Source organism: Baudoinia panamericana (genome assembly GCF_000338955.1).
Source record: "Baudoinia panamericana UAMH 10762 unplaced genomic scaffold BAUCOscaffold_15, whole genome shotgun sequence".
NCBI classification, from domain to species: Eukaryota; Fungi; Ascomycota; class Dothideomycetes; order Mycosphaerellales; family Teratosphaeriaceae; genus Baudoinia; species Baudoinia panamericana.
In genome coordinates this window covers 115843-140632 of record NW_006911271.1, presented here as the reverse complement: position 1 = coordinate 140632, position 24790 = coordinate 115843, and the positions used below count along the sequence as shown (strand labels likewise).

Genomic DNA, 24790 nt, shown 5'->3' with positions numbered 1-24790 from the left:
TCCAGGTCCCCAGTTGCAGCATGCGAGCGAGCAAGCACAACTTGACCGAAGCCCTTCAACGGGCCACGATAGCCGCTACGCGCAGTAGTATTGGAAGGCATGTCATCTTCACTCCATGGTCCGACGCCTCCGTCCAGCATCCTTCAGGACCCAAGAATGGCATGTCCATGGTTTGAGGCAGTTCGACGCAGCAGTGCATCTGTCACGAGCTGACAGTTTGAAGCGATGGCCAGCGTGGTTGTAGTGTTTGGCGGTGAGCGTTCGAGTGCAAGGGTGTCGCAGATTGCGTAGTAGCAGTGGTGTCGAACGGCAGGTGGGTTTGACGATACGCGAGCGCTTCTTTGGCGCGCCGAAGAGCAATAAACCAGTAGACGACAAGCAATTTCTGTCGGAGTTCGTCGGATTGAACGACTTCATGCCCGTTGGTATCGCCAACTTTACTGCCATGTCACAGGCCAGGGCCTTCCCAACAGCGTCCCTACCACTCGTCCCGCAATTTCATGATCTATCGGTGTGCGAAGCGCCGCGGTAGTGCCACTGTCAAGGAAGTTGCAGTTCTCAGTAATTCTCCACACCGCTCTCCAACCATTCAGCCAACATCATGATCTTGATGAGCAATTGCGTGGTGCGTCTAAAGCTTTTGCCGAATGCCGCACGACATAATTCAAACACTCGAAGTCGCTTGGCTCTGTCGCCTAGCCAGCGCATTGGCCTTGCGCCTCGACTTCTTGCTCAGCTTCTTGGACAAAACAACGTCTTCACGCTTGGCCCCAATTTCCTCCGTCTTTTTCGACTTCTCCGGTCTTTGTCTTAGAGTGGCTGCTTTAACATTAGCGTTGCCATCCAGATTAACAACGCATGCAGACTGTGCGAATGGCGCCGCCAGGCACTCAGCCCTTAACAGCAACGATTTCCGGACGGATTCGCGGTTCTTGACTTCCGGCTTGTGCTTCCGCTTGATCCTCTTCCGAGTCTCGACCAATTTGTGGTTGTCAACAGGTGTGGGCTCGCCAGTTGCAGCACGCTGACATTGAGGCTGCAAGGCAGCGGTGCCGTTTATGTCGTGCATGGCCGTATCTGCCATTGTCGCTTTATCGTCCTGCTTCGCCACAATAACTGGTGCGCCAGTTTCCGTGAAGTCGAGCTCGAAGTCCATCGCATTGTCAATAATGTCGGCATCCGCGTCGGCGTTGGCGACGGCAAGGCTGACCGTCTTCGTTCCGGTATTGATCATAGCGAATGTCTGCGGGGCCGATGGCCCGGATTGCTCAAGCTCAACTTCATCCGCACCATCCAATTCGAACGCCTTCGTTTGCGTGTTCATCACAGCGGGTATCAGCTCGCTCGAACATACAGGTGGCTCGGATTGCGCCTTTTGTTGCTCAAACTGCGGGTGAGCAGTATCGTCAGAGTTGTTCTCTAATAGGGCTGGAATGTGAGGTGACTGACCATGTGAAGTTGCCGGACGCGTACGTTGAGGGACTGTTTTGTGCGGGAGCTTTGACGCATTTTGCAACCGTGCTGCGCGGCGTGCCTGCAACGCTTCGGTTGCTGATGTTGCCGGTTGCGGGTTCGAAATTGGCGCTGCCTGTGACGTTCCCGTCTCCGAAGGCTCGGTCGGCGCGGTTCCGTTGGCGTTGCCAACGACCAACCGGCGATTGAACGCATGAGTGACATCGCGTTCAGTTGGGGCGTCTGCATCAAGGTTTGGTGGTGGCATCGGCTCAACTGAGCTTGATGACGATCGAGCGGCCTGCTGAAGGCGCCGCGCTTGTGAAACGACCTTTGATCTGGGCTGTCTGCTGTGCAAGGCGGGTGGATAATCAACGTCATGAGCTCTCAGAATTCCTGTGTCGTCTTTCGGATGCCGCGTGTGAGGATCATTGTGTAAACGTTGAGGCTGGCGTGTCAGCTGGCGCTGCGCTGCACGTGGAACATGATCTTGAGGCACTGCTACTACGTTGGCAGGTTGAGCAGCAGTAGGGAGTGCCGCGTGAGTACCTTGCTCGTCTTGCGGCCGTAACCCGCTTTGTCGCCGGATCTCGGCCTGCTCTCTTTCCCGCCGCTGAGTGCGAGCAGGGATTGCATTAGGTATGTCGTATAGTGACGGGCGGCGGGTTCGGGCGGGCCGACTGTTCGTTTGATGTCCACGCTGAGCATGCTGGTTAAGGAACCCCGGCTGGCTGGGATGAGCTTGCTGACTGGCGATAGCTTGCGGCTCTGTGACAGCATGCTGTGTCCGGTTTGCGTGGACTTCAGTGGTCAAGAAAGGCTGCGGCCGTGGTTGGGCTTGTTGATCTGCGGTACATCTGGCGGTCTCTTCCGGCTTTCGTCGCTCCTTCATTCGACAAGGTATTTCATCCGGAATCGACTCGTCATCGTCATCCGAATGTGGGATTACATGCGGTGAAGAATTTGCCAAAGCTAGCAGCCTGCGCCGCACATCCGATGATGGGATATCCAGCTTTGACTCTGCCTCGAGGTCATCGCCATCTTCGTCAATTTCGGCGACCACCGGAATGTTTGTGTCCTTCAGAAGAGATACGTGAGTTGGCGCATCCGGTTCATCATCTTCTGATTTCTCGCCAGCAATGTGAACTTTAGAATTTGCAACGACCGGGTCGTCTATCATCTCCATGGCGTAGTCCGCATCAGTCATAAGAGGACGACGGTGTGTCATGTCCACCGTATCAAGATGAGTGGCAAGCAGCTCCTCCGTAGTTCCCGACGCAGATTCGTCCTGCCGTTCAACCGCGCTTTCGAAGGTCCTCGGAGATGAGGGGAGCTTGGTCTGGCTGTTTCGGGTGATAGCGGTGATGGTGAATGGTCGCGGAGCTGGTACGGCGCCCATCTGAAGCAGCACCTCTCGCAAGCCCTCGATCTCCTTACCAAGGCGCGCCAGTCGCTTCGTGGCATCAGGCGGATCTCTCTGCTGTACGTTGAGATAGTCTCGCTTCGTCCTGTTGAACTCGTAACGAAGTTCTTCACTCACGATATCGCGCGACTCCTCATGGACCCTCTTACGAATCTCATCGTTGGTCATACCAGCGTGGACCCAGTCGGCTCGCCGAATAGCGCCGGGCACGGGTCTTGCTGGGCGCTGATGCGGAGTGCTATCCTGCAGCTGCATGGCGAGCTGGCGCTCAAGCTCGGGCATATCGTGTGTGGCAAAATATTCGCGGTCTTCGTCGTTCATGCGGTGTCCGTTGGCAACGGTTGGATAGTCGTCAAAGTCCACGTCACTGACCAAGATTGGCACATGTGGCGCGGGTAAAGTGGTGTCTTGCCGGTATTGAACCGCTGCTTCAGAGTCCGTTGCATGTTCGTATGCGATCTTATCGTCACACGGATATGTATCGGCGTTCAGGACAGCATCCTCCTGCGTTTCCGGAATGACCTTCGCATCACCATAGGCCATGGCTCTTCCCGGCTGCGCGCCTGCCTTGACCTGCTCCGATGCGCTCTCAGTGGCATTGCGCTCTGCATCTGGAATTACTTCCTTGGTTTGCGCGAGCTCGCGTTTGTTGCGGGTACCATCGCTCTTCGTGCCCGGCGTAGAAAGGCTAAGGATTTCGAGCGAAGCTTCGCTACGGCGGGCACCCCGGCGACCGTCAGACTCGCTGCGCAAAGTGCGTGTACGCCCACCAGCCGTGACTTGCTGGTCACGAACGCTGCGGCTTGAGCTTGGCCGTGCAGCTTGGTCAGTACCTTGCGCGCTGCGAGCGCCCTGGCTCGATCTTGGCCTTGCACCCTGGTCACGTCCGATGTGGTCGGTAATGGAAGACTGCCTGCCAGTTGTGTTTGACATCCTCTGAGGGTCTTGCAGTGACGCAAGTACTGCAGCTTGATTAGTGCGTGAGACAGTAAGCGAAGCTGCACTACGGACGCGCTTGTGTTGGCTTTTCGGCGTCTGCCTCGGTTGATTTGGCTCAGCTTGCTGGCTGGGCTGCTGCATTTTCGCCATGAGTGGGATGGCGTTGCTCACGGACGCTCCTGCCTGGTGCGCGGGTTGCTCCATCAGCGGCTCTTCTGCGGTGATTGCGGGCTCATTTTCACTAGGCGCCGACTGGGCCGTGGCATGGACACGCTGTGTGAGCTCCCCAGCTGTGACCACCGCATTCTCGACAACCGTATTGGTAGCTGCAGTTGCTGCGTCCGTGGCACCCTCTCGCGGGTGCGATTTATTGGGCTTTTGAGACGCGGTTGACGTCCCACTGCTGAGCGGCAGAGTAATGACGTTGGCGTAAAAGTCTGGCGGCTCAACGAAGTCCGGTCTAAGCCATTCTGGGCGGTTCGTCTTAATCCAGTCCTTCTTGTTACGGGCGCCACTCTCGGTACGCGGGATGCTGTACTTGCTCAGAATTTCCTTCGTTTTTAAGCTTTCCCGTATACCTTTCGCTAGCTTTTTGATATCATTCATAGTCCAATCTCCGTTGAGCGCACGCTTGTCATAACCCACGGTAGACTTGACACTTCTAACGCCGGATGAAGTTGCACGATCTGACGGCTGAGATGACCTGCTCTTCGCGCGCTTTGCTTGCTGCTGCTTTGCTGGCTGCTGCTTGGGTGGCACGCGGTTGAGCGGAGAACTCCGCTGCGTTGGGCCAGACTGTGAGCTGCGCATCAGTTCAAATGCGTTGGAGCGGCATGATATTGGCCGTCGTGGAGGCTCATCATCGTCGTGGTCGTCGTATCCCCGCAGTCCACTATGTGGACGGCCGTTGACGTTCATGGCGTCGTCGTCCAGCTCAACAGGGTCATCGAATTCCTTCTCACACTCCTCAATCTCGTCAAACCCGCTCTCAGTGAGTAGCTGCTCGTCCACAAGATGTTGCAAGTCCGCAGTCCTTTCACGTTGATTCTGGGCTTGCAGAGAAGGGCGTGGACGCTGTGCTGATGTGTGACTTTGCTGTGTTGTTGACGAGTGTCGCCGGCTATGCGCGGCATCTTCAGCGAACAAGGTCAGAGACTTCTGACGCGGTCGCTGTGCGGAAGTTGGCACCTCGTCGTCGGGCGACACAGGTGTTGGAATCAGCGTATTGCCACGTCGAGACTGCGAGTTTTCAGAGGGGCGAGGACTGCGAGCCAGAAGCTCCGTGCGTGCACGAGCACCATTCGCCGCCGGTAGTGCTGGAACGCGGAAGCCATCCGCATCAAGCCGGCCAGTGTGTATGCGGCCGCTGCCATGACTTTCAGGCCGCTGGTCGCGCGACTCGAGTGGTCGGTCAGAGTCGGCAGGGGCGACTTGCCTGTCCACGGAAAAGGAATTGGACTCTTTAAAGCGCTTCCACTCGCGCTCCTCGGCCAGCGAGATCTGGTCCAGGGTTCGTTTCGGTCCACGCCATGTTGAGGTCGGTGGCAGCGTCGCATCTCTATCAGCGCGGCTCGTATGGATGGTGATTGTGCGTCGCTTGTCCTCTTCAGCCGCGGTTAACCTGACGCCTTCTCTGCCCTCCAAGCTCGCCTTGATGTAATCGCCAATTTTAAACTTCGAAGCAGCGAGGTAACGTCCGGACTGGGTAATGGCGCTTATGTAGGCGAATTGCGTTGGGAAGCCGTAGTCGGACGCCAGCGTCGTCCAGGCCTCCTCGACAATGTCCTTCACAGTATCGTCCGGGTTAGCGAGCCAATCGAATTCCAACTGGATATCGTCACGCTTGAGCTCTTGTCCCTGGCCGTATGCGGACGGCACGTGAGGCTTTTGTATCTTGCCAACCTGTATGATCACCTTCACCAACGCCATGGCGGTTGGCCGCCAACGCGTGGTTTGACGCCCAGTACTTTGTGCCAATTTCGTGTTGACTAACGGGGTATACTTGCCATGCTGGCTGGAGTGGTCACAATGCGCGAAGAGTAAGGACAGGTGAAGGTCTAGTAAATGGATATGTAAATGAGTGTGAGGTGAACTGAATGGGAGCTTGTGTGAAGCTCCAGAGCTACACACGAAAGCGGCACTGCCCGCAGCGTTGCAACGCTTAGCCTATCATAGCTCGGCAAAATCCGTCCAAGCTAAAGAACGACGAACGACATTTGGCGGGTACCAGCCGTGACTCCTACGCAGCGCGAGCACGGGCGGATATAATAAGGAGTTGCACCGGAGACGCGATGAGCGGCACCTGGGTAGGATAAGGATGGCAAGAATGCTGCTCAATGTGTCATGTACAACCCAATGGAGGCTTGCTCAAGCATGCCAATAGTCCACACCGAGGCCGTCTGGCTAATTGAAGACGACTAAAGGTACGCCCATGCACGGAGTACATCTGCACGCGGTGTTGCAAGTTAGTTAGCTTCCCGAGCTTGCATACGCTGTTATCTAAACACCCATTTATCGCGTAAATGCTGCAAGCCTGTCGATTACGCTTGACATGCCCACTGTGTCGCTTGTCGGGTTCTCATTCTCAAAGCTGGCGGTCAGACAACCGATCCGTTTCCATCCGATCCAATCTATCTTAGCAGACGAGCTCATGCCGTCACCTATACTGCTGCCGTGTCGGTCGTGGAGCGTAGCGACCATCTCTCTCATTCTGTTGTGCAGCTCTCATGGCTGCCTCAGCGGCCAAGCAGTAGCTGCATTTCGCATGGTAGAATATAGGACCCTCCATCCTGCCGCAGCATCGACCCATTCGCTGGCCTTGCTCACAGAGAAACTGGAGCTCGGGGAATCGCCTTTGACTAAGCGCGCAGTTGCAACTGTACTGATGCCAGGTGCCAGTGCACATCGTCCTGAGACTAATTGCTGAGATCACTCTGGTTGTGATAGCGTAACCGTTGTCGTGGATGGCGGATGGTTGAATGTGCTTGATATATCAACGAGGCCCTGGGCTCCGGTGGAAGGTGGTGGTGTTCAGTGCACTGGTATCAACGGTCGATTGTGGTGGCAATGCTGCAAACGGTTTGATGTCAATTGTGTACTGTGATCGCTGAGAATTCGAAATGATTCGTGTTTGCTACGGTTCTCGTTGCGAGCACTCACCGCGGCGGAGGCTGTTTGTACTACATGAGGAAATGCGCCTTGATCACTGCTGGTTGCGGATAGCGTAGGTGTAATGGCAATGACGTTGACTGTCCAGCCCGAGCATCGCAACGGACTGTCAGTGAAGCATGGAGCACGGTAGCATGCCGATGGGAAAATCCACGGTATCGTTGGCTTGCAGACTCATTACTCAACAATCACTGTGAAGGTCCTACAGCCTCGACATCCTTCCCCCAAGCACGGGGTCATGAGGCAGTCAATCAACCACAATCTTACTTTCGAGCTCGCCGTAGTGCTCAAAGAAGCTGTCGAACAAGTTGACACCGTGCTCGACATCATAGCAGCCGCTAGTCTCCCGAATCGAGTGCATGGCCAGCTGCGGATTACCAACGTCAATGGTGCGCACACCCAAGCTTGCGCTCAGCATTGGACCGATCGTACTGCCACACGGACTGTCATTCCTGACCACGAACTGCTGAAGCGGCACGCCCTTGCCAGCCGTACTGCCAGGCAGTCGGAATGACGCCGGTTTGGCTCGGCGTGCACATTCCTCGAGCAGAACAATGCCGGGCGAATTTGTGGCGTAGCGCACGTTGGCGTTGATTTTGAGGACGGTGCCAGCGTTCATGTGCGGCTTGTGCTCGGATTCGTACTTGGCGGCGTAGTTCGGATTGACGCTGTGAGCCATGTCGGCGCTGACAAGGAAAGATGTGGCTAATGTCTGCTCGTAGGCTGTGCTGCTCTCTTCGGATGTACCGTTTGTGATTTTGTCGTATGATTTGTCGCTGTCGGCCGAAGAGGGCGTAGAAGGCAGGCACGACAGCCTCCGGAGTACAGCAGGCAGCATGTTGCTGTCGGCGCCTTGGGCAGAGGTGGAGCCGATCTCTTCGTGGTCAAAGCAGGCTATGAGGCGGATGGTGGAGTCTTCACGCAGAGCTGAAGGTGAGGACACGGATTGGATCAAGCCTTCCACGGCGCAGTAAGTCATGCCTAGGTTGTCCAGTCGTGCAGAGTAGACGAACTCGTTGTTCAGGCCACCAATGCAGGAAGCTTGTGTATCGTAAAGTACGAGCTCGAAGTCGAGGATTTGCTGCGGGTTACAGCCTGCTTCTCCCGCAAGAAGCTCTACGAGGTATGGGTGGTGTCTCTGGGTAACGGTCTTCAGCGGAGTTGCCTGCTCGTCCTTCTCATCTTTGTCTTCCTTCTTTACGTCCTCGGGTGAAGTCCCGGTCCTGTTCAGCTCCGCAGACACCAGTCCAGTAATCGGGTACAGATTGGTCTCCTTGTTGAACTCAAACGGCACGCTGCCACCGAAATGCACAGCCAGGTTGGGTATCCTGCAGATTGGCCTGTTGATCCGTACCAGCTTCTGCTCGATCCCACCATCCTGGGCCTTAACCATCAGCCGGCCCGCCACTCCAAGGTCGCGATCGAACCAAGTATGCCACATTCCACCTCCATATGTCTCCACGCCGACCTGCAAGAAGCCGTCCGCTGTTCGCTTCGAGACAGGCTTGATTCGCAGGCATGGTGAGTCTGTGTGAGCGCCAACCATAGCGACCGGGTTGCCGGGCTTCCATTTCGAGCCGAGAGCAAAGGCGATAATGGTACTGGCATTACGGGTGAGGTAGTATTTGCCGCCGGGCTGTAGATGTGGTGTCCAGTTGTCTCGCTCCTGCGTGCTCATGCATCAGACCCGTAAGTGGTAAGGAAGCATGTCCAATGACGACCTGAAAGACACAGCCTCACCTTGATGGCTTGAAATCCGGCCTTCTCTAAACGAAGCTTGGCTGATCGGACGGCGTGGAATGCTACGGTTTGCTTAGCCAGCTTCAAATGTGTTGGGTCTTTGTCAAGAACATACGGGTTGGAGAAGCGTTCAAGAAGTCGACAAAGTCCTCAGCCCGCCTGAGGGAAGCTTTGCTCGCCATTGCGCTGTTGCTTCGGCGTTGACTCAAACAGGACGCGATACGTGACGCCGGCTGGGTACAGATATTCCTGATGCTCGACGTGAAGCTCAATGCGGTTCGCAAACAATCTTGGGTGTGCATGTAGAAGATGGTCCGGTCAATTGTGATCTGGAGTTTGGACCTTGCTCTCGTGCTACAAACCCCACACCTGCCGTATTAGGACGGGGCCTAAGCTTCGTTATAGAGGCAATCTCGAAAGGCATCATGATCAGCATCACAACCATCATCAACTTCCGGGAGCCAGCGATGTCCCGTCTCTTCTTATTCTTCCGTGGTGAGAGATTGAAGAACTCTGGCTCGCTCGCCCGCGATCTTTTGGCTTCCGAACGAACGTTCCTAGCATGGACTCGAACGGGGCTAGGATTCATTGCGCTCGGTGTCGCCTTAGAAAAGGTTGAGGCCTTTGCAGCCATTGCGCCAACGCTCCTTCACTTGGAAAACTCACGGACGAAACTCGCCGCGGGCGTGTTGGTTGGCACCGGCAGTCTGATAGTAGCACATGGTACGAGCAGGTACTTTGCCGTGCTCAGAGATTTACAGGGAGGCTTTTATAGACCGAACAGGATCGGCATCGTGGGCTTGGCGAGCGTGAGCATTGGCATAGCGTTCGCCGGAACAATGCTCCTGCTTGAGAACGAAGCCAGCCATCGTAGAAAGGCTCAGGACCGATCCACACCTACGCCTGATGCGGAGAGACAACAAGCGAAGCGGTGAGGGCATGCCAAATCTCGGATTCGCAATGCTCTTACCTACATATGACTTTGCGCGGCTCTGCTATTGACAGCCATTTGATGCCCGCCACACCCAGCTGCGAACCCGCCAATCTCCTCCGCAGAGACTCACGGCAAAGCACCTTCGGACGCGCCGCTCCAGCATTGCTGCCTACTTACTGCTCGGACGGTATATTTGCTACAGCTGTCGCGGACTCATAGTACCAGGGCCGTGCGCGCAGTGCTTCCGGCCAGATCCATTGTGGAACACCGCTCGCACTCAGAGCTACCGTTGGGATTGTTGTAGTAGTAATTGCCGTTGGTGTTCGAGTAGTGGTAAATGTTCTGGTTGCTCGCCGAGGAGCCGTAGGCAGGGACGCAGTACTTCTTACCGAGGAGGCCAGTTAGGGCTGTACACGAAAAGCATATCATGCGCCGCTTGCCAGCCAGTTTGTACCTTTGAACGCGTGGCTGTAGCCACCGCTGCCCGATGTTTTACCGGGAGAGCCAGATAACGGACCAGATGAGGAGCTGGAGGACTCGGTGGGCTACTCAATCGCTGACGCCGAAGCCAGGTGTACATTTCTGCGGTACTTAAATATGGTAAACTTCTGTTGCTGTGCGATCAGAGGCACTGTGCAATCTTGCGAGTTGAACGCGAACAGGGAGAAGGAGCGGGGATCAGATTTGAAGGAAATAGGAAGCCATGTGGGATTCGGTGAGACCAAGCTTCAGCTCCCCGCTATGAGGTGGTGTAGAGGCTGTGCGACAGCGGCGAAGGTTCATCAGCGTTGCTTTCGAAAACCCCCCATAGAACTGCTCGGATCTAAGCGAGCCGAAATTGAAGCTCGCTGGTGAATCAATGTTGCCTCAGAGACATGGAAGTGTAGTGACGAATGGACGGCTTGGGCTAAAAGGCATTTCAAGATGACCACGTAGTGTCAGACAATGAGCCGTATACCAGGTTAGTTATCGCCAGGAACATGATTTTCGAAGGCGGGACATGATCGCGAGTCGCGAAAATGCGAGAAGAGGCTGCAACACCAAGATCGGGAAACGCTTGACGCAGCCATACGATCGGGGAGATGGCGAGCGACAAGACATGCCCAGCCTTGAGGTAGATAGCTCGAGTACGTTTCACATTCACAGGTATGAAAGGGTACCCAGCGGCAGAGGCAGTGCCGGAGTAAGCGTACGAAGCCTCCTACTGCCCTGGATGACATCCATGAGGTCTGTCTATAACATTCCCATGATAATGTCACCAGGTTCACCGCAGAGAAGACCGAGTTGCGCGGCCCCATGGTGCGAAGTTTAATGCCGGCAAAGTCTCTAACCACTAGCTTCCGCTCAGCGGCGCGATGGCGATCGGCGTGACGATCTAGGCTAGTCCAGACTCTGCGAGCCAAAGTTTCTGCACTCCACATCTCCGTCCTAACACGAGATCGGTGTGACCCATAGCACATGAATCGCGCGTAGTGCACGATCAACGTCCTACATTTGGAGAGCTATGCTTGCTCGGCTAGAAGATTTGGAAGCAAGCTCGAATAGATGATCAGCAACCTTTCAATGCCTCCACAAAGGTAAGCGTTCGTCCCTTCAGTTCCTTGCAGCTCCGTACCCACGAGTGAGCAACCTTCTAGCCATTCTGGTGATATTGTGGCTTGACGGCGCGTTATGCATTACAGTGAGTGCTAGAGGCTATTCGTAGTCATGGGCCTGCCAACAGGATTCAGCTAACATGGCGGGCTAGTCCGCTTCCTCAGGACGCCCAAGGTGCATGTGGAGAAAAGCACCGTCCTTCTAAAAGCCGTCATTACCGTGACCACAGACCTGGGCGAGACTTTCTACCCGGAGGATCTTGATCTGGTGGCTACGCTCCGATCCAGCGACGAGGATGGCGACATCTTCTTGCGTCGGAAGCTACAGTACCCTGCCGGAGCCCGAAGCCTACCAGTCGTATTCGATCTAAGTCGACAGGATGTGGAGTGGCCAGCATGCGTGCATGTCGCAGCTAGGAACGCTTGTGCCGTCAGGCCTCATGGTTTCCTACCGGCCATTGTGGACATCTGGAGCGGGCCGTTGAATGCAGTCAAGGGTCGTTTCGATAGTGGTCGACGAGTGGAAAGACGGTTTACCAGCTCGTCAGAACGGACCGTGAGCCTACTCGAGGACGCCGGCGACAGCATTGCAAGGCATCTCTGGGATGGCAGCCAAGCGCTATCGCAACACATCGACCAGATGATCTCGGTGCAGACTTCGGCGAGTCCGTTACCGCTGCTGGAGTACGTCCTTGTTTCTGCAACGTATAGGAAACTCAATGCCATTGAGCTGGGGTGCGGGTGTGGATCGGTGGGCATCAGTCTCGCCCAGAGCATACCGGGTTGCAATGTCATCCTTACCGACCTGCCTGAAGTCACCGAGCTTGTCCAGGCTAATATCCAGCGCATGAAGCCTGCAATGTCGTCTCGAGTTCGCTTTCAGCCACTGGATTGGGAGCGTCCCCTCCCGGAGACGATACAAGACCGCAAGAACGACCTAGTCATCGTTTCGGAATGCACATACAACAGTGACACCTTGCAACCATTGGTCAGCACGCTGCAAGCTCTAACTGTGCGTTCACCGAAGGCTGTCATTGTGGTCTCGACGAAGACTAGGCATGAGAGCGAAGCAGCCTTCTTCGACCTGATGCGGAATGCAGGGTTGGTCGAAGATGGTAGTACACGATTATCGCTGCCTGGCTTGCCCGGAAATGGCTACGCAGACTGGGCCACTGATGTAGGGTTGCACGTGTTCCACGGACGAGAACATCGATTGAGCTTGAGTCCCAGAGAGCGGAGCGAAGAAGACGTGCCAAAGGCGCAGGTTACAAGAAGGCCGAAGTCTCGCTGAAAGGGCGGTAACCAGCGTATCGAAGTTAACGTCTTGGAGCTGTACAATACCAAGATTGCATCACGGCCGAGCATCTCAGATGAATGTTACGGTAAAGCGTATTGGCCTGCGACTTTGTAATTATTATAAGCGAGCCCTCTCCTCCGACATGCTGACGACAGGGCGCGGGGCAGGTCATGTTCCGGTGGCAACGTCGGTGTTGCTCTAGCATATGCCTTCCCAACCCTCTCGGGCAGATGCTGCTACACCTTTGCAGAACTCGCCGATGCCACCAAAGCCTTGCAGTGCCAGGGACATCTGAGCATCACCTTGGAACCGGTCGACCACCACATCCGGGAAGATGAGAGTCTGTTGCTGCTTCGCGTGGCCATGTAGAGACGCCAAGAGCTGCTTGACGTGGTCTCGCAGCGAGCGTAAAGATGTCATGACCGGTCCTGAAATGCGGTCATTGTTCCGAACGTCGCAGGCGGAAAACACAGCATAGCATGCGTCGGCTGCCGTGTAGCAGTCGAACAGTCTGTCGGTCACTTGATCGGGCGTCGAGAGCATCATTTCGACGTTGATCGCTTCTACTGCGGCACGTACTGACTCAACGGCGTTTGCGAGATGATCGCCGTCAAACTCGGTCATGTTCATAGAGTGCAGCATGAGAGCGACCGTTAATGCTCTGCATGCTGCTTCGCCTGCGAGGAACTCCGCTGAAGTGAGGCCAAATCTGGACGCTGCGCTCTCCGTCGATGGGACGTCCTCCACACTGATACTCTTCTTAAGCGCTTCGATCACTGATAACAGCTGCTCAGCATCCTGCACGAGCGGTGGCGCGTCCACACCGAGGCACCACGCAGCATCAGCAGCGAGGCCGTAGAGCAGCCAAGCCGTGCCCGGCAGAGTGCCGCCTCGGGCATGTAACGCTCGTTCAACATTGTAGCCATAATCGAACGCCGCGGCGAAGTCGCGCATATCTACCGTTTTGATCCAGTTCTGGCAAGTCCTCGGACCCATCTGCTGTATTGTATCCACGTCTGTGATCTTCACTTGCTGCATCCGACAACATCGCCGTCTTTCTAGCGTCATTATACGACGCGTCATGCTGCTCCGCAAGTGATCCCGTAGCTCCTGCAGATCGAAGATCATGCCAGTCTGGCCATGACTTAGAATATTCGCCTCAATACCTGCGATACTCTCTTCCTCGTCAACATAATCGGCTTGAGCGCGGAGCAGCTGTGCGACAGGATCCATGTGAGCTCTCTCAGCCTCGGCGCCCTCAGAATTCCATCTCGAGTCGTGGGGATGTACAAGTGACAGGCGTGTATAGATGACGTGGCCAACAGTTTCCTGCTGGATCCCCTTCACCCTCAAGGACGTGAAGTACTTCATTGCCAAGCTCCCGAGCCCGAGACGCATGTAGAGGTACGTCAATACGAGCCTTGCTTCGTGGATGTGCTCGTCATAAACAAGTAGTCGCTCAAGTAGGAAAGATGCTCGGAGTAGGTGTTCGGTAAGGTCTGTCTGCTCCCATAGACGCACCAGAGCGGAGACACCTAGAAAGCAGGCATCTGCGGGCAGTCGGCGTGCACCTTGCGAAAGAGGTCCAATCGAACAGCGGAAGAGGCTCATAGCGTTGGTGGCGAAAGACCGAAGGACGTCCGTTGAGCAATGCGATTGAATGATAGAAGTAAAGTTCTGTTTCAGCATACTGACCTCAGCTGCTAGCCACTCCTTGGCTGGTACGACAGACGGATCGATGACGGCAACCGGCTTCTCGATTCCGTGTGTGGAATTCTGTGGCCTGCTCCGATGAGCATCAAACACTTGCTTGCTGTCTCGAAAACGTCGCCCACTGATGCTCTCAAGATCCTTTTCCGACCGTTGCAGGGCAAACACCTGACCCGGCACTCGACAATCCAGAGATTGATCGTTGTCGAGCTTTTCGGTTACCGCTTTACGCGCTAGACCAATCGCTAGTCGAGCTTGTAAGTCTTCGTTGGAGGTGGACAGCAACTGCGTGAACGCTGCATGAGCCATGTAGACCACTCGGTTCTTAGGCTGGATGACCTTGAGCTGAATGAGCGCTTGTTGAGCGTCCTGTATACGGTTGTCCATAACCGCTCGTTCGAAACGTAGAGATCCGGTGTCGAATCTCTGGGTGGCAGAAGGCGTGGCCTTGACCGCGTTCTCCCACAACTTCGCTACAGAAGGACCTGCGGTCCATGGCTGCGGAAACACATGACGCTGTGAATCCGTAACGGCATCCTCGATCGCAATCAGCTCCTGCTGACCCTGGATAGGTGGCTGTATTGCGAGCAGCTGTTCGAGCACTCGTTGCGCCTCATGACTCCGGATGGCGTAGAGCAAGGATAGCTTGGTCGTTAGAAGTTGGACGTCCTTGGGCTTCCTTTGGAGAAGAGCATCGCAACGTTGAATGCCAGCTTGATAGTTTCCGCTTTGCTTGTAGTCATCGAAAGCCGGATATCGAGCCATCTCTCGAAGCTATGCTGTAGTAGTCTGTTACACGTACTACCGGATCGAGCATTGTCCACGGGAAGCCATCGATGCGGTGCAGAATGCTTGGCAGGAAGCCCTCAGAGGACTGATGGTGAGTCGGCAGATCGGTCCGGTGAGAAAGCTCGTTCGATCTTCTGAGGTCCAGTCCAGTCCAATGCAGTCCAGTCATTTCATGTTGGTTGTCGGAGTGTGGCGCTGCTTCAGCCACATATCGACGTTCTTGCCTCAGGCGGAATGACGCTCGCGCCTACCATGGTGCCATAGCCGCAATTACCCTTTCGAGGTTGTGCTGCTCTCCCTGTAAGCAAACATTGACGACTTGCGAAGCCTACATCCGTCGCAAATGGTGCGCATCGCGAGCGCAAAGACATCGCCGCTCGCGCCTCATGAGCATTGGGTATGGCCTTCAGCACCTCCGACCCTCGCTTCCGCCGCCGCTTGAATGAGCTTGGTCAGAGCGTCGAGAATGCCACCGAGCAGGCGCAGAGCAGCATCTACATCTTCGGCCAGAACTACATTAAGCCCTGCTTTGACTCGGTGACATCTTGTCTGACGACGTGCGTCGACGCCAGCTGTCCCTCGCTCAACTTGAGCCAGCGCGACCGATTGCGGAGACAGCGCGGTCATGCACGGAGTAGAGGGCGCGCGGAATTGAGCTTTGATTTCTATGACGACTGGGACGACTTTGATGAAAATGATGGGTTATTGGGTTGGGGCGGTAATGACGACTTCGACCGGTTATTGGCGGGCAGTGGTGCAGGGTATGGGTCTATCTCACAACAGCCTGGAAGGCAGAGAGGGATGAGCTATTCAAAGACGCGGCGGAAGAGCGCTGCGCCAGCTGAAGGCGACGGAGCTGTCATCACCGGCCCGGGCTTGTTTGGAAAGTTGTTTGGAGGGAAGGCGATCAAATACAGGCCGAGTGCGGCTGATCTGCAGGAACACCCAGGCACACGGAGATTGCGCAAAGATATGACAGAGGGCGAGGCTCTACTGGAAGAGAGTGAGGTTAGTGATGCTGAAGGGTTGAGGAAGACCCATAGGCGGGCCCGGAGCGGGACGGCGGGTTCTGCAGAGTCGACAGGCAGTTACAGCAGTCGAGGCGACATCTTTCCTTCAGATGAGGAAGATGCGATACCGCTCGATGACGAGTTCGCTATGGTGCTCGAGCGGAGGAATACGCAGTCAGGACCGGAGACAGAGAGCAGCTCTGCTCGAACACGGAGCGACCGTGGTAAGCGGCCGTCGGCTGGTAGTAGAACTTCCACGCGTCGGACTGTGTCGTCTAGGAGTACGCGGAGCAGCGTACAGAAAGCCAACCGGAGTCGAAGTGGTAGTGGGGCAGTAACCACGCCCATTGAAGAACGTCAGCCAGAGACGGAGGAATTGACCGAGCCACCTGCGCTTAGCGAGCTGAAGCAGGAGGAACGCCAAGCTGAGCGCGAAGAAGAGGCGGAGATCACGCGAAGACGCGAAGAAGCGCAAAGGCTGGCCGAGGAGCGTGGGCTAAAACACGATGCTGACGAGCAGCTTCCCAGCAAGGAAGGCACGACTGAAGCTTCCGCGTCGGCTGCCACCACGACAGCCTCTGCCGATGAGCCCAGCCAACTACCCACACCGCTGCCGACCGACGATGAGGAAGATTCTGCCCACCAGCTTCCATCATCCCAATCAAATGGGAATAGCGCCGAGACGCCGTCGCAGGATTAACCGTTAAACAGGTTGCAACTCTGTTGGAATCGCTGACACGATGAAACGCTTGTACGAAGTAGTATGAGATGTGTAGTAATGTGTACCAATAACGTCCTTCCGACATGCTCTCACTTGACGAGGTCGAGTTCACGATTCCCAATATATATTTACACCTCTTGGCTCGTGCGCGCCGCAAGCTCCACACCTTTGGCGCAGGAGGCCGGGATGATGCTGTCTCCCTCACAACCGTCGCCGCAACGTCGGTAACGTCGCACCGTTTCCCAACTGTCGTCCCGTTTCGAGCATTCTCTGGTGTTGATCAATGAAAATTTCATAGTCTTACATCTTTACCGTTGCAATCATGGCGTCGGCAATGTCGAAACGACAACAAGCCCGCAACGAGCGCGCGCTACAAGATCTCATTCGAACCGTACCCGGCAACGACAAGTGCGCCGACTGCGCCGCGAAGAATCCGGGCTGGGCGTCATGGAACCTAGGCATCTTCTTGTGCATGCGCTGTGGTGCGCTCCATCGCAAACTAGGGACGCATATATCGAAAGTCAAGAGCCTGAGCATGGATAGCTGGAGCACGGAGCAAGTGGACAACATGAAGGCCGTTGGGAATTTGGAGAGCAACAAGAAGTATAATCCACGAGGAGTGAGGCCAGACATACCGATTGATGCAGACGAAGTGGATACGGCGATTGAGAAGTTCATACGGCAGAAATACGAGCAAAGAGCATTCACAACCGCTGGCGCCGCTCCGTCAGCCGTGAGACAGCACACGGGCTCGACAGGTACGGGTTCATGGAACGAGGAGCCACCTCCCTTACCGCCTAAGCCGGGTAAGCGATTCGGCTTCAGTCTGCGATCCGCCAGCTCTACTTTCCCATCACGAGGGAAGCACGACCGCAACTATACTCCTCCCCTTTCGCCTACCTTCAGCGGCGACGACCGAGACGCGCAGGATGATGTGCCGAGCCCGCGCGACGCGAAACCCAATAAACCGAGTCAGATGTTTGGTATGAAGATCACCAGCGTCAGCAACAATTTCGATGCGAAACTCGCGCAGTTGAGGGATATGGGGTTCAGCGACTCGAGACGGAACTCGGATGTGCTGAAACATGTGAATGGCAACGTTGATAGAGCGGTTGAAGCGTTGGTGCGGTTGGGTGAGGGGAGCAATACGGCTTCGCGGACGCAGACGCCCGGGCCGAGGGTGCTAACGCCGGTCAGTATGGGCAGTCAAGGTGTGAATGGGATTACTGTGGAGAAAACGCGGCACGCGGAGGCGAAGAAAGGGGTGGATCCGTGGGAGATCAGGGAGGAGACGCCTTCGCAGACACGAGCAACGACTCAGCCTTTACCAGAAGCACCGCCCCGGTCGCAGTCAGCGCAGCCTGCTACGAGCTCGTGGAATCCGTTCCTAAGCCAGCTGGAACAGGCTCAACCCCAGCAGGCGCTGGCGAACAGCTTTCAGAACCTCCAGGTCTCGCAGACTGGACCCCCAACCCAACAGTATAGTCAGCCTCAGCCGTTTGGCGCTCAGATGCAGCAACAAGCGAGCACGAACCCGTGGGGTACGGCAGGCATGTCATTGATGCCACAGCAGGCAGCGAGCGATCCTACATACGGCGTCGCGTACCCGCAGCAGGCTCAAGCGCCGCAGATGAACAGCTCAGTAAATCCGTTTCTGCAGCAACAAGCGCCGATGCAGCAGTTCGCGGCAAGCAACCCTTGGGCTCCGCAATCTGTTCATCAGCAGCAACAGCCTGCGCCTGTGCAGCAGGCGTACGATGCGTCTGGTGGACCGTGGCAGACATACCAGCAGCCGCAGCAGGGCAGCGTCTTCGACCAAACCCAGCAGAGTAGCGTCTTCCAGCCGCCGACCACGCAATCTCCGGCACAGTTGTACGGTCAACAACAGGGCGAGTACTTTGCCCAGCAAGCGCAACAACAGCAGCAACAACAGCAGCAGCAGCAACAGCCGCAGTCTCAACCAGCTCAGCACAATCCATGGCAAGCGCAAGCGCAGGGCCAAGTGCCACCGAACTTTGCACTCCCCTTCGCACACCAGCAGCAGGCCCAGATGATGCCTCAGATGACCGGCATGCCTCAACCTCAACCCCAACAGCAGCAGATGTACCACCAACAACAACAACCGCCTATCCACGAACAACCCTGGACCTACCACGAAGTCAACCCGCAATCCTCACACTCCCAGCCGATCCGCTACGACAAATCTTCCATCCTCGCGCTCTACGGCCACTCACAACCGCAACCGCAGCAGCGAGGGCTTCAGCCCGTAATGGAAGACGGGACCGCGCAACAGCAGCAGCAGCAGAGAAGTGTGACGATGCCCGTATCAATATCGATGCAGCAGCCCGTAATCAATAGCACTAACCCGTTCGGCATGCAAGGTGCAGCGGCAATGGCGCAGGGTTCGCGACATGTCAGTAATGAGAGCGCGGCGTTTGTGGGGTTTGCGGGGGAGGGAAGGCACAGTCCTGACGCGTTTGCCGGGTTGAGTGCGCGGTATGCGCGATGATTGGGTGGGAAGGGAGGTGGGTTGGGAGGGTTCATGTACGATGGGCATGGGCACGGTGGCGCTTTTTCTGGAATGGCATAGCGACGCGCGTGATGGAGAGTGACTTTGAGATGAAAGTTATTTGGTTTGGTGTTGTGTACATTTGAGATATTTGCATAGCAGTGCGTGGCGTAGCGCGTGGCGAACTGCATACGGTGGTTACAAGCTCGATTTTATCTCATGGGCCATAGCGAAGCACGTACGATGCAATGTCTCACCAAGTTGTACCTGGTATCGTCGCAAGTACGACCACGTGGGATGCGAGGGGATAAATGGGTGTTCGTCTGTTAAATAGTCCTCCTGCGACGTAGGTTGACGGAAGCAGAAGGGTGGAGAAGACGCGGTGCTGCTTACACCGCCCGTTGGATACGGGATCGCTCTTCCACTGATTGATGAAGTAGGCTTGGAGGCTATGGTGATGGAGCCAGCGAGCAGGCAAATCGTGGTATGGATTGTGAACCAAGTGTGTAAGGGAAGAAATGAGAAGAAAGGAGCGTGGAGATGTACTTGTCCTTCGTAATATGGAGCGTGCAAGGGAGGTGACCCGGATGGTTAGATGCTTATAGGGATGGTCTCGTGAGTTATCTTTGTGGAGGAAGAAGTGGAAAGGAAATGCTTTGCAGTGAAGTCCCTTGAGGTGGCCCTAGCGGCAGCCCTACGGCTAGCGCGGGCACGCGTTGTGGGCCTTTGGTTTATGTGAAGTGTGAAGCTGTTTCCATTCGGCGTGTCAGGCTCGTTTTGCTGGCACGAACATCTCGCCACACATATCACCGCCGTCGATCAGCCTACCATTGCTCGCAGCCGAGTCTCATTAACGATGGCGATCAATCAACTTTGACTGGCCCATAGAAAGCAGCGAGTGGGCGCAAGGCTACTGCCGTGCCACGTCGACTGAAACGAAGAAGCACTCACTGCCAGCTCATCGCCTCCCTTCACTGCGCGCCCCGGCAGACACTTCGCCAACATGGACAGTATGGACCGTGGCTTCGTGCATCCCGAAGGCAGCACTCGCAAGCGACTTAAGATATCCCGCGGCACTGCCAGACCTGCAGCATCCTCCTCCTCTGCCAAGCCCAGCATGGCATCCACCTCCTTCACAAACGGCGAGAAAGGATTGGAGGATGTGGCGAAAGACGCAAAGACACCATGCGAGCACGAAGCATCCCTCAACACCCTCCAGATCGACATCGATGCCATGCGGCACCTTGTCACGTGCCAAATCTGCCATCGCCTACTCTACGAGCCGTACGCTCTTTCGTGCGGCCACACCTACTGCTACAGCTGCTCTAGCCAGTGGTTCGGCAGCAACCGCAAGAAGACATGTCCGGACTGTCGCGCCGTCATCACGCAGCAGCCGACGCCATCATATGTGATCCGCGAGATGGTGCTGATTTTCGCCAGCCGCAATCAGCTGCTACCGGACGGCGAGACTGCGGAAGAGCATACGAAGCTGGCCAAAGAGGAGGCGGAGATCGTGGCGAAAGATAAGGCGAACACAGACGACAAGACGGGCGGGTTGTTCAAAGGCTGCTTCCTCCACCGCAGCGGGCGAATACCATTACCACCCATCCACGATTCCGAAGATGGCGTTGACAGGTGTCCGAACTGTCATTGGGAGGTTGAGGACGGCTTCTGCGAGCAGTGCGGCGAGGTTGTGGGAGACGGCGACTTTTCGGACGAGAGCATGGGGACTGAAGAGGAGTTGGACCATGAGCTAGACGACTACGACGGTGATGCCGAGCTCGGTTTGAATGATCTCGGCGATCGTGTCCGCCCGGGCATTCACAACCGCGCCCGCGCCCGCACACCAATACATACATTCGGCGAAGGTGTTGATGATGACGACTACGACGCGAGAAGCATCGACTCCGACGTCATGGAGCGAGCTTTCGGGGTTGCTCCGATGAGACCACGAACTGGCGGAGCTGCGCCTAGACGGGTATGGAGAGTCACGGATCATGTCTCTCTCGGCACCGACGACTCAGATGAGGAGTCAGAGGAAGGAGATGAAGACGAGCACGACCCGACCATGGACGGCTTCATCGAGTTCGACGTGCCGAGTGAGACGCGCGAAGAGAATTCATCCGACGACGACACCACAGTACAGGAGGTCACGCACCGGCCACGTCGGCGAGGACATGCCCACCTTATTATTTCAGACGACGAGGACGAAGCTGAGGACGCCTCGACGCAGACTGGTGCTGTTTCCGTAGAGGATAGTGATGATGATGAAGCACCAGTGCTGGGTAGCAATCGTCGTACCAAGCGTAACCGGCCTGTACCACGACAACGTCCGATCGCCCTCTCTGACGAGGAGGAATCTGCTGATGAGTCTGACCGCGAGTACTCTCGACCACCATCATATCATTCCTCGGTAGGCGGCTTCTCGCCGATTGACGAGGACCATTCACACTACGGAAGCGAACTACCCGCAACTATCAGCACGCACGACATAGAGTCCGATGGCGAAAGCCAGTCCAGTCGAGCCAGCACCTACTACGAGAACCACTACGGCGTTGACGCTGCTTCGGAGGACGACAGCCACGCAAGCTCTGAGAACGAGTTGGGTAGCTCTTTCACGCGCTCGAATGATGCGTTCCGGCTGACGAATGAGGCAGGTATGAGATATAGCACGGCTGTTCCTGCTCAGCGGCAGGGCGCACGCCTACAACCCCAACCCACACTGAGAGATCGAGACGGTAATGCCGCCGTGCCGGTATCACGCCGCCTTCACCATCCTTCACATGAAGCAACTCACCGGCCACGCGGCACTCCCCTTGCAACAACCCAGCTACGCCGTCGAAGTCTGACACCGCAGCTTCTCCAAGCGCCACGCGGTCCAACCACTCAAGCACCACGCCAACAACCTCCCGCACGCCCACGCCCACGCCCTAACCACCTGCAACCGCAATCACAACCGCAACCACAACCGCAACAACATCCCTTCCAACTCTCCAACACCCTAGCCCACATCAACGACGCCGCGAGGCGTCACACGAACCTCCAGCGCGCCGCGCGGGCGGCGAATGAGGTATATGGGCGACGCGCCCCACCGGCAGCAGGAACAGGGACAGGAACAGGAGCAGGAACAGCAAGAGCGACAGCGGCAGAGACGGGAAGAGGCACGGGGACGGCGAGTAGCTACAGCAGTCCGGCTGGCGGAGTCGCTGTGCGTCAGCCCGCTGACGAGAGGGCGAGGGGCGGTAGTACTGGTGATGTTGCTGGTCGTGAAGGTAGGGGTGCGGGTGCGGGTGGGAGGTTAAGTGGTAGTGGCAGTGGCAGTAGCAGTCGTACCCTTGTACCGAGTGGTGGGCAGCGAACCCGACGCTTGAGGAGACGGGGGTGGGGATCCCCTTTGCCTGAGCCTTATGCGGGGGGTGTGTTTGAGGGGTGGTGAAAGATATTTGTCGTTTAGGGAGCGTAAGCGTGCAATATCCGACGAGGGTACATTGTTGCAAGAGTGTAAGAAACTCTGTTAGGAAGTCGTTCGAGTCGGCGGACTGAGACCAGCAGGCAGAGCGAGACATGGCACTATATGACTGGCTGAGTCTAGGTGGCCGTAATGAGCATATTCATTACCATTACCCATCACTCAATACGAAACGAACAGTACCTGAGAAAACGAACTTTTCCATCTCGATACCATCGTATCCCAACCACAAGTACGCGCTAGGAAAACTACACCTCCCCTCCCTCCCACTTTCATCATCACAGCTACAACCCAAGCACCGGCCCCGCACCCCTCTCACTGCACACATAAACCGTCTCGTGCCGATCCGTGAACCCATTGAACCGGGTGGCGGAACACTTGGTGTACGCGCCCATGTCCTCAAAGTACAACCAATCGCCCACTTCGACCGTTGCCGCGCACGTCCAGTGGGGGGCGATGAGGTCGATGCCGTCGCAGGTGGGGCCCCAGATGGAGTATTCGATCTGACGGTCGGTGGTAGAGAGGGGGGAGGAGGAGGAGGAGGAGGAGTCGGTAGTTGCAGAGTCGTAGCCCGAGTCCGATGTCAGAGACTCGGTGGAGGAGGTGGAGGTGGTGGTGGTGTAGCGGAAATGGTTCTGCTCTTTCTCCCTCCGCTCCTGCCGCTGGGAGGACAGGATCCGCGGGATGGGGTGTTGATGATCGAACATGATGCTCGAGAAGTTGCCGTAGACGCCGTCGTTGAGGTAGAGCATGTAACTCTTCTCCCCCTTCCCACCGTCTTCTGGGTCCTTCTCCTCCACGGTCCGCCGCGCAATGACGTTACAAGCCAACGTGAACGCCGAACTAGTGTAATACCGCCCCGGCTCCGCAATCACCCTCACATGAGCGGGGATGTACTCGTCCAACGCCGCGGACAGCACGGCGGCTGTCTGTTCGAAAGTGTCGGACACGAACCCACCGCCCACGTCGAGCGTATGCGGGGCGTGACCGAGCGCGAAGGCGGTGTCGAAGACGGTCCGGGCGTCGCGGACGGCCGTGACGAAGGCGGAGGGGTCCGTGGCGCCAGAGCCGACGTGGAAGGCTACCCCTGCTATGTTGAGCTCCAGTTTCTTGGCGAGGGAGAGAAGGTCGTGGGTGTTTTCCATGCTGGCGCCGAATTTCTGGCTCAGTCTGCACAAACTGGCGGAGTCGTCGGTGAGGATGCGGAGGTAGAGTTCCGCCTCCGGACAGATCTCCTTGACTTTATACAACTCGTCCGTATTGTCAAACGTCATCTGTTTGACATTCTGCTTGGCGGTGTAGCGGAGGTAGCTCTTCGTTTTGCACGGCTGGGCGTAGATGATGCGGGAAGGGTCGACGCCGAGCTTGAGCACTTGTTCGATCTCGGCTTTGCTGGCGCAATCGAAGCCCGCGCCTAGCTTGGTGAGGAGGCGGAGGACCATGGGATCCGGGTTGCATTTGATGGCGTAGTGGGGCGTGACGCGCGTGAGGTTCTTCTTCCAGCGCATGTGCTGGCGGTAGACGTCGCCCATGTCTGCCACGAAGAAGGCGTCTTCCTCGCCGGCTTCGCAGGCGTGGGGATCGACGGCGCGGATGTGCTTGTGCAGTGCCGCTGCCACCACTTCCTTCGCTTTGTCGACGCCATCCTGAATATACTCTTCGGAGACGGGTTTGACATGGTACGTCGGGTGGATGGTCAAGTTCGCATATTCCTCAGTGATGGCATGGACGGCGCTAGGTGCCATAACCATTCAGGCTACAAGCACTGGAAACAAATTGGTAGGGATTCTGTTGTTGGAGGAGTGGGTGATGTTAGGGCGGCTTGAACGGGGCGAACCCCAACCGCACGCGACTTGTGTGGCGAGAGCTCGCAGAGTCTTCCCCGCTCAAGGGAAGAACTCCAAGTTGGCTCTTATGCGGCAGCTGATGGTGTTGGTCGTCGAGGGGCTGGTCGGTGTTGTGCTGCAAGAGGAGACGCTCGACTTCGACTCGTGGCAACTCCACGAGAGGCAGATGGTGGTTTACAGTTTGGTT

General features: G+C 56.4%; 10 protein-coding genes across 10 annotated transcripts; 5 read left to right on the top strand and 5 right to left on the bottom strand.

The window, feature by feature from the left end:
• Window positions 1-664: 664 nt before the first annotated feature.
• BAUCODRAFT_152408 (uncharacterized protein) lies at window positions 665-5743 on the bottom strand (the record flags this gene model as incomplete). The annotated part of the gene is made up of 1 exon (XM_007683393.1): window positions 665-5743. The coding sequence occupies one exon, from the start codon at window positions 5741-5743 to the stop codon at window positions 665-667; it is 5079 nt and encodes a 1692-aa protein (XP_007681583.1).
• A 1486-nt stretch (window positions 5744-7229) lies between these two features.
• BAUCODRAFT_80469 (uncharacterized protein) lies at window positions 7230-8904 on the bottom strand (the record flags this gene model as incomplete). Its single annotated transcript, XM_007683338.1, has 3 exons — window positions 7230-8648; window positions 8723-8784; window positions 8838-8904. The coding sequence occupies 3 exons, from the start codon at window positions 8902-8904 to the stop codon at window positions 7230-7232; spliced, it is 1548 nt and encodes a 515-aa protein (XP_007681528.1).
• Window positions 8905-9231: 327 nt separating this feature from the next.
• BAUCODRAFT_48693 (uncharacterized protein) lies at window positions 9232-9549 on the top strand (the record flags this gene model as incomplete). The annotated part of the gene is made up of 1 exon (XM_007683262.1): window positions 9232-9549. A coding segment is annotated over one exon (318 nt), but the record flags the coding sequence as incomplete, so codon positions are not given.
• Window positions 9550-10565: 1016 nt separating this feature from the next.
• BAUCODRAFT_315191 (uncharacterized protein) lies at window positions 10566-11504 on the bottom strand. The gene has a single exon (XM_007683392.1). It carries the CDS (start codon window positions 11114-11116, stop codon window positions 10619-10621), a length of 498 nt encoding a protein of 165 aa, XP_007681582.1. The 5' UTR covers window positions 11117-11504; the 3' UTR covers window positions 10566-10618.
• Window positions 11505-11647: 143 nt separating this feature from the next.
• Window positions 11648-12542, top strand: BAUCODRAFT_127028 (uncharacterized protein; the record flags this gene model as incomplete). The annotated part of the gene is made up of 2 exons (XM_007683391.1): window positions 11648-11651; window positions 11800-12542. 2 exons carry the CDS (start codon window positions 11648-11650, stop codon window positions 12540-12542), a joined length of 747 nt encoding a protein of 248 aa, XP_007681581.1.
• A 102-nt stretch (window positions 12543-12644) lies between these two features.
• BAUCODRAFT_315193 (uncharacterized protein) lies at window positions 12645-15323 on the bottom strand. The gene has a single exon (XM_007683390.1). The coding sequence runs from the start codon at window positions 15021-15023 to the stop codon at window positions 12747-12749; it is 2277 nt and encodes a 758-aa protein (XP_007681580.1). The 5' UTR covers window positions 15024-15323; the 3' UTR covers window positions 12645-12746.
• A 25-nt stretch (window positions 15324-15348) lies between these two features.
• On the top strand, window positions 15349-16860 carry BAUCODRAFT_39236 (uncharacterized protein). Its single transcript, XM_007683174.1, has one exon. The coding sequence runs from the start codon at window positions 15447-15449 to the stop codon at window positions 16755-16757; it is 1311 nt and encodes a 436-aa protein (XP_007681364.1). The 5' UTR covers window positions 15349-15446; the 3' UTR covers window positions 16758-16860.
• Window positions 16861-16991: 131 nt separating this feature from the next.
• Window positions 16992-19536, top strand: BAUCODRAFT_39235 (uncharacterized protein). Its single transcript, XM_007683173.1, has one exon. It carries the CDS (start codon window positions 17101-17103, stop codon window positions 19285-19287), a length of 2187 nt encoding a protein of 728 aa, XP_007681363.1. The 5' UTR covers window positions 16992-17100; the 3' UTR covers window positions 19288-19536.
• Window positions 19537-20473: 937 nt separating this feature from the next.
• On the top strand, window positions 20474-20950 carry BAUCODRAFT_45712 (uncharacterized protein; the record flags this gene model as incomplete). Its single annotated transcript, XM_007683257.1, has 1 exon — window positions 20474-20950. A coding segment is annotated over one exon (477 nt), but the record flags the coding sequence as incomplete, so codon positions are not given.
• Window positions 20951-23040: 2090 nt separating this feature from the next.
• On the bottom strand, window positions 23041-24501 carry BAUCODRAFT_127023 (uncharacterized protein; the record flags this gene model as incomplete). Its single annotated transcript, XM_007683389.1, has 1 exon — window positions 23041-24501. The coding sequence occupies one exon, from the start codon at window positions 24499-24501 to the stop codon at window positions 23041-23043; it is 1461 nt and encodes a 486-aa protein (XP_007681579.1).
• Window positions 24502-24790: the final 289 nt, after the last annotated feature.

Bases quoted from the DNA above. Each gene is read 5' to 3' on its own strand.
- BAUCODRAFT_315193 (XM_007683390.1), bottom strand. From the start codon at position 15,023: ATGGCTCGATATCCGGCTTTCGATGACTACAAGCAAAGCGGAAACTAT.
- BAUCODRAFT_39236 (XM_007683174.1), top strand. From the start codon at position 15,447: ATGGCCTTCAGCACCTCCGACCCTCGCTTCCGCCGCCGCTTGAATGAG.
- BAUCODRAFT_315191 (XM_007683392.1), bottom strand. From the start codon at position 11,116: ATGTGCTATGGGTCACACCGATCTCGTGTTAGGACGGAGATGTGGAGT.
- BAUCODRAFT_39235 (XM_007683173.1), top strand. From the start codon at position 17,101: ATGGCGTCGGCAATGTCGAAACGACAACAAGCCCGCAACGAGCGCGCG.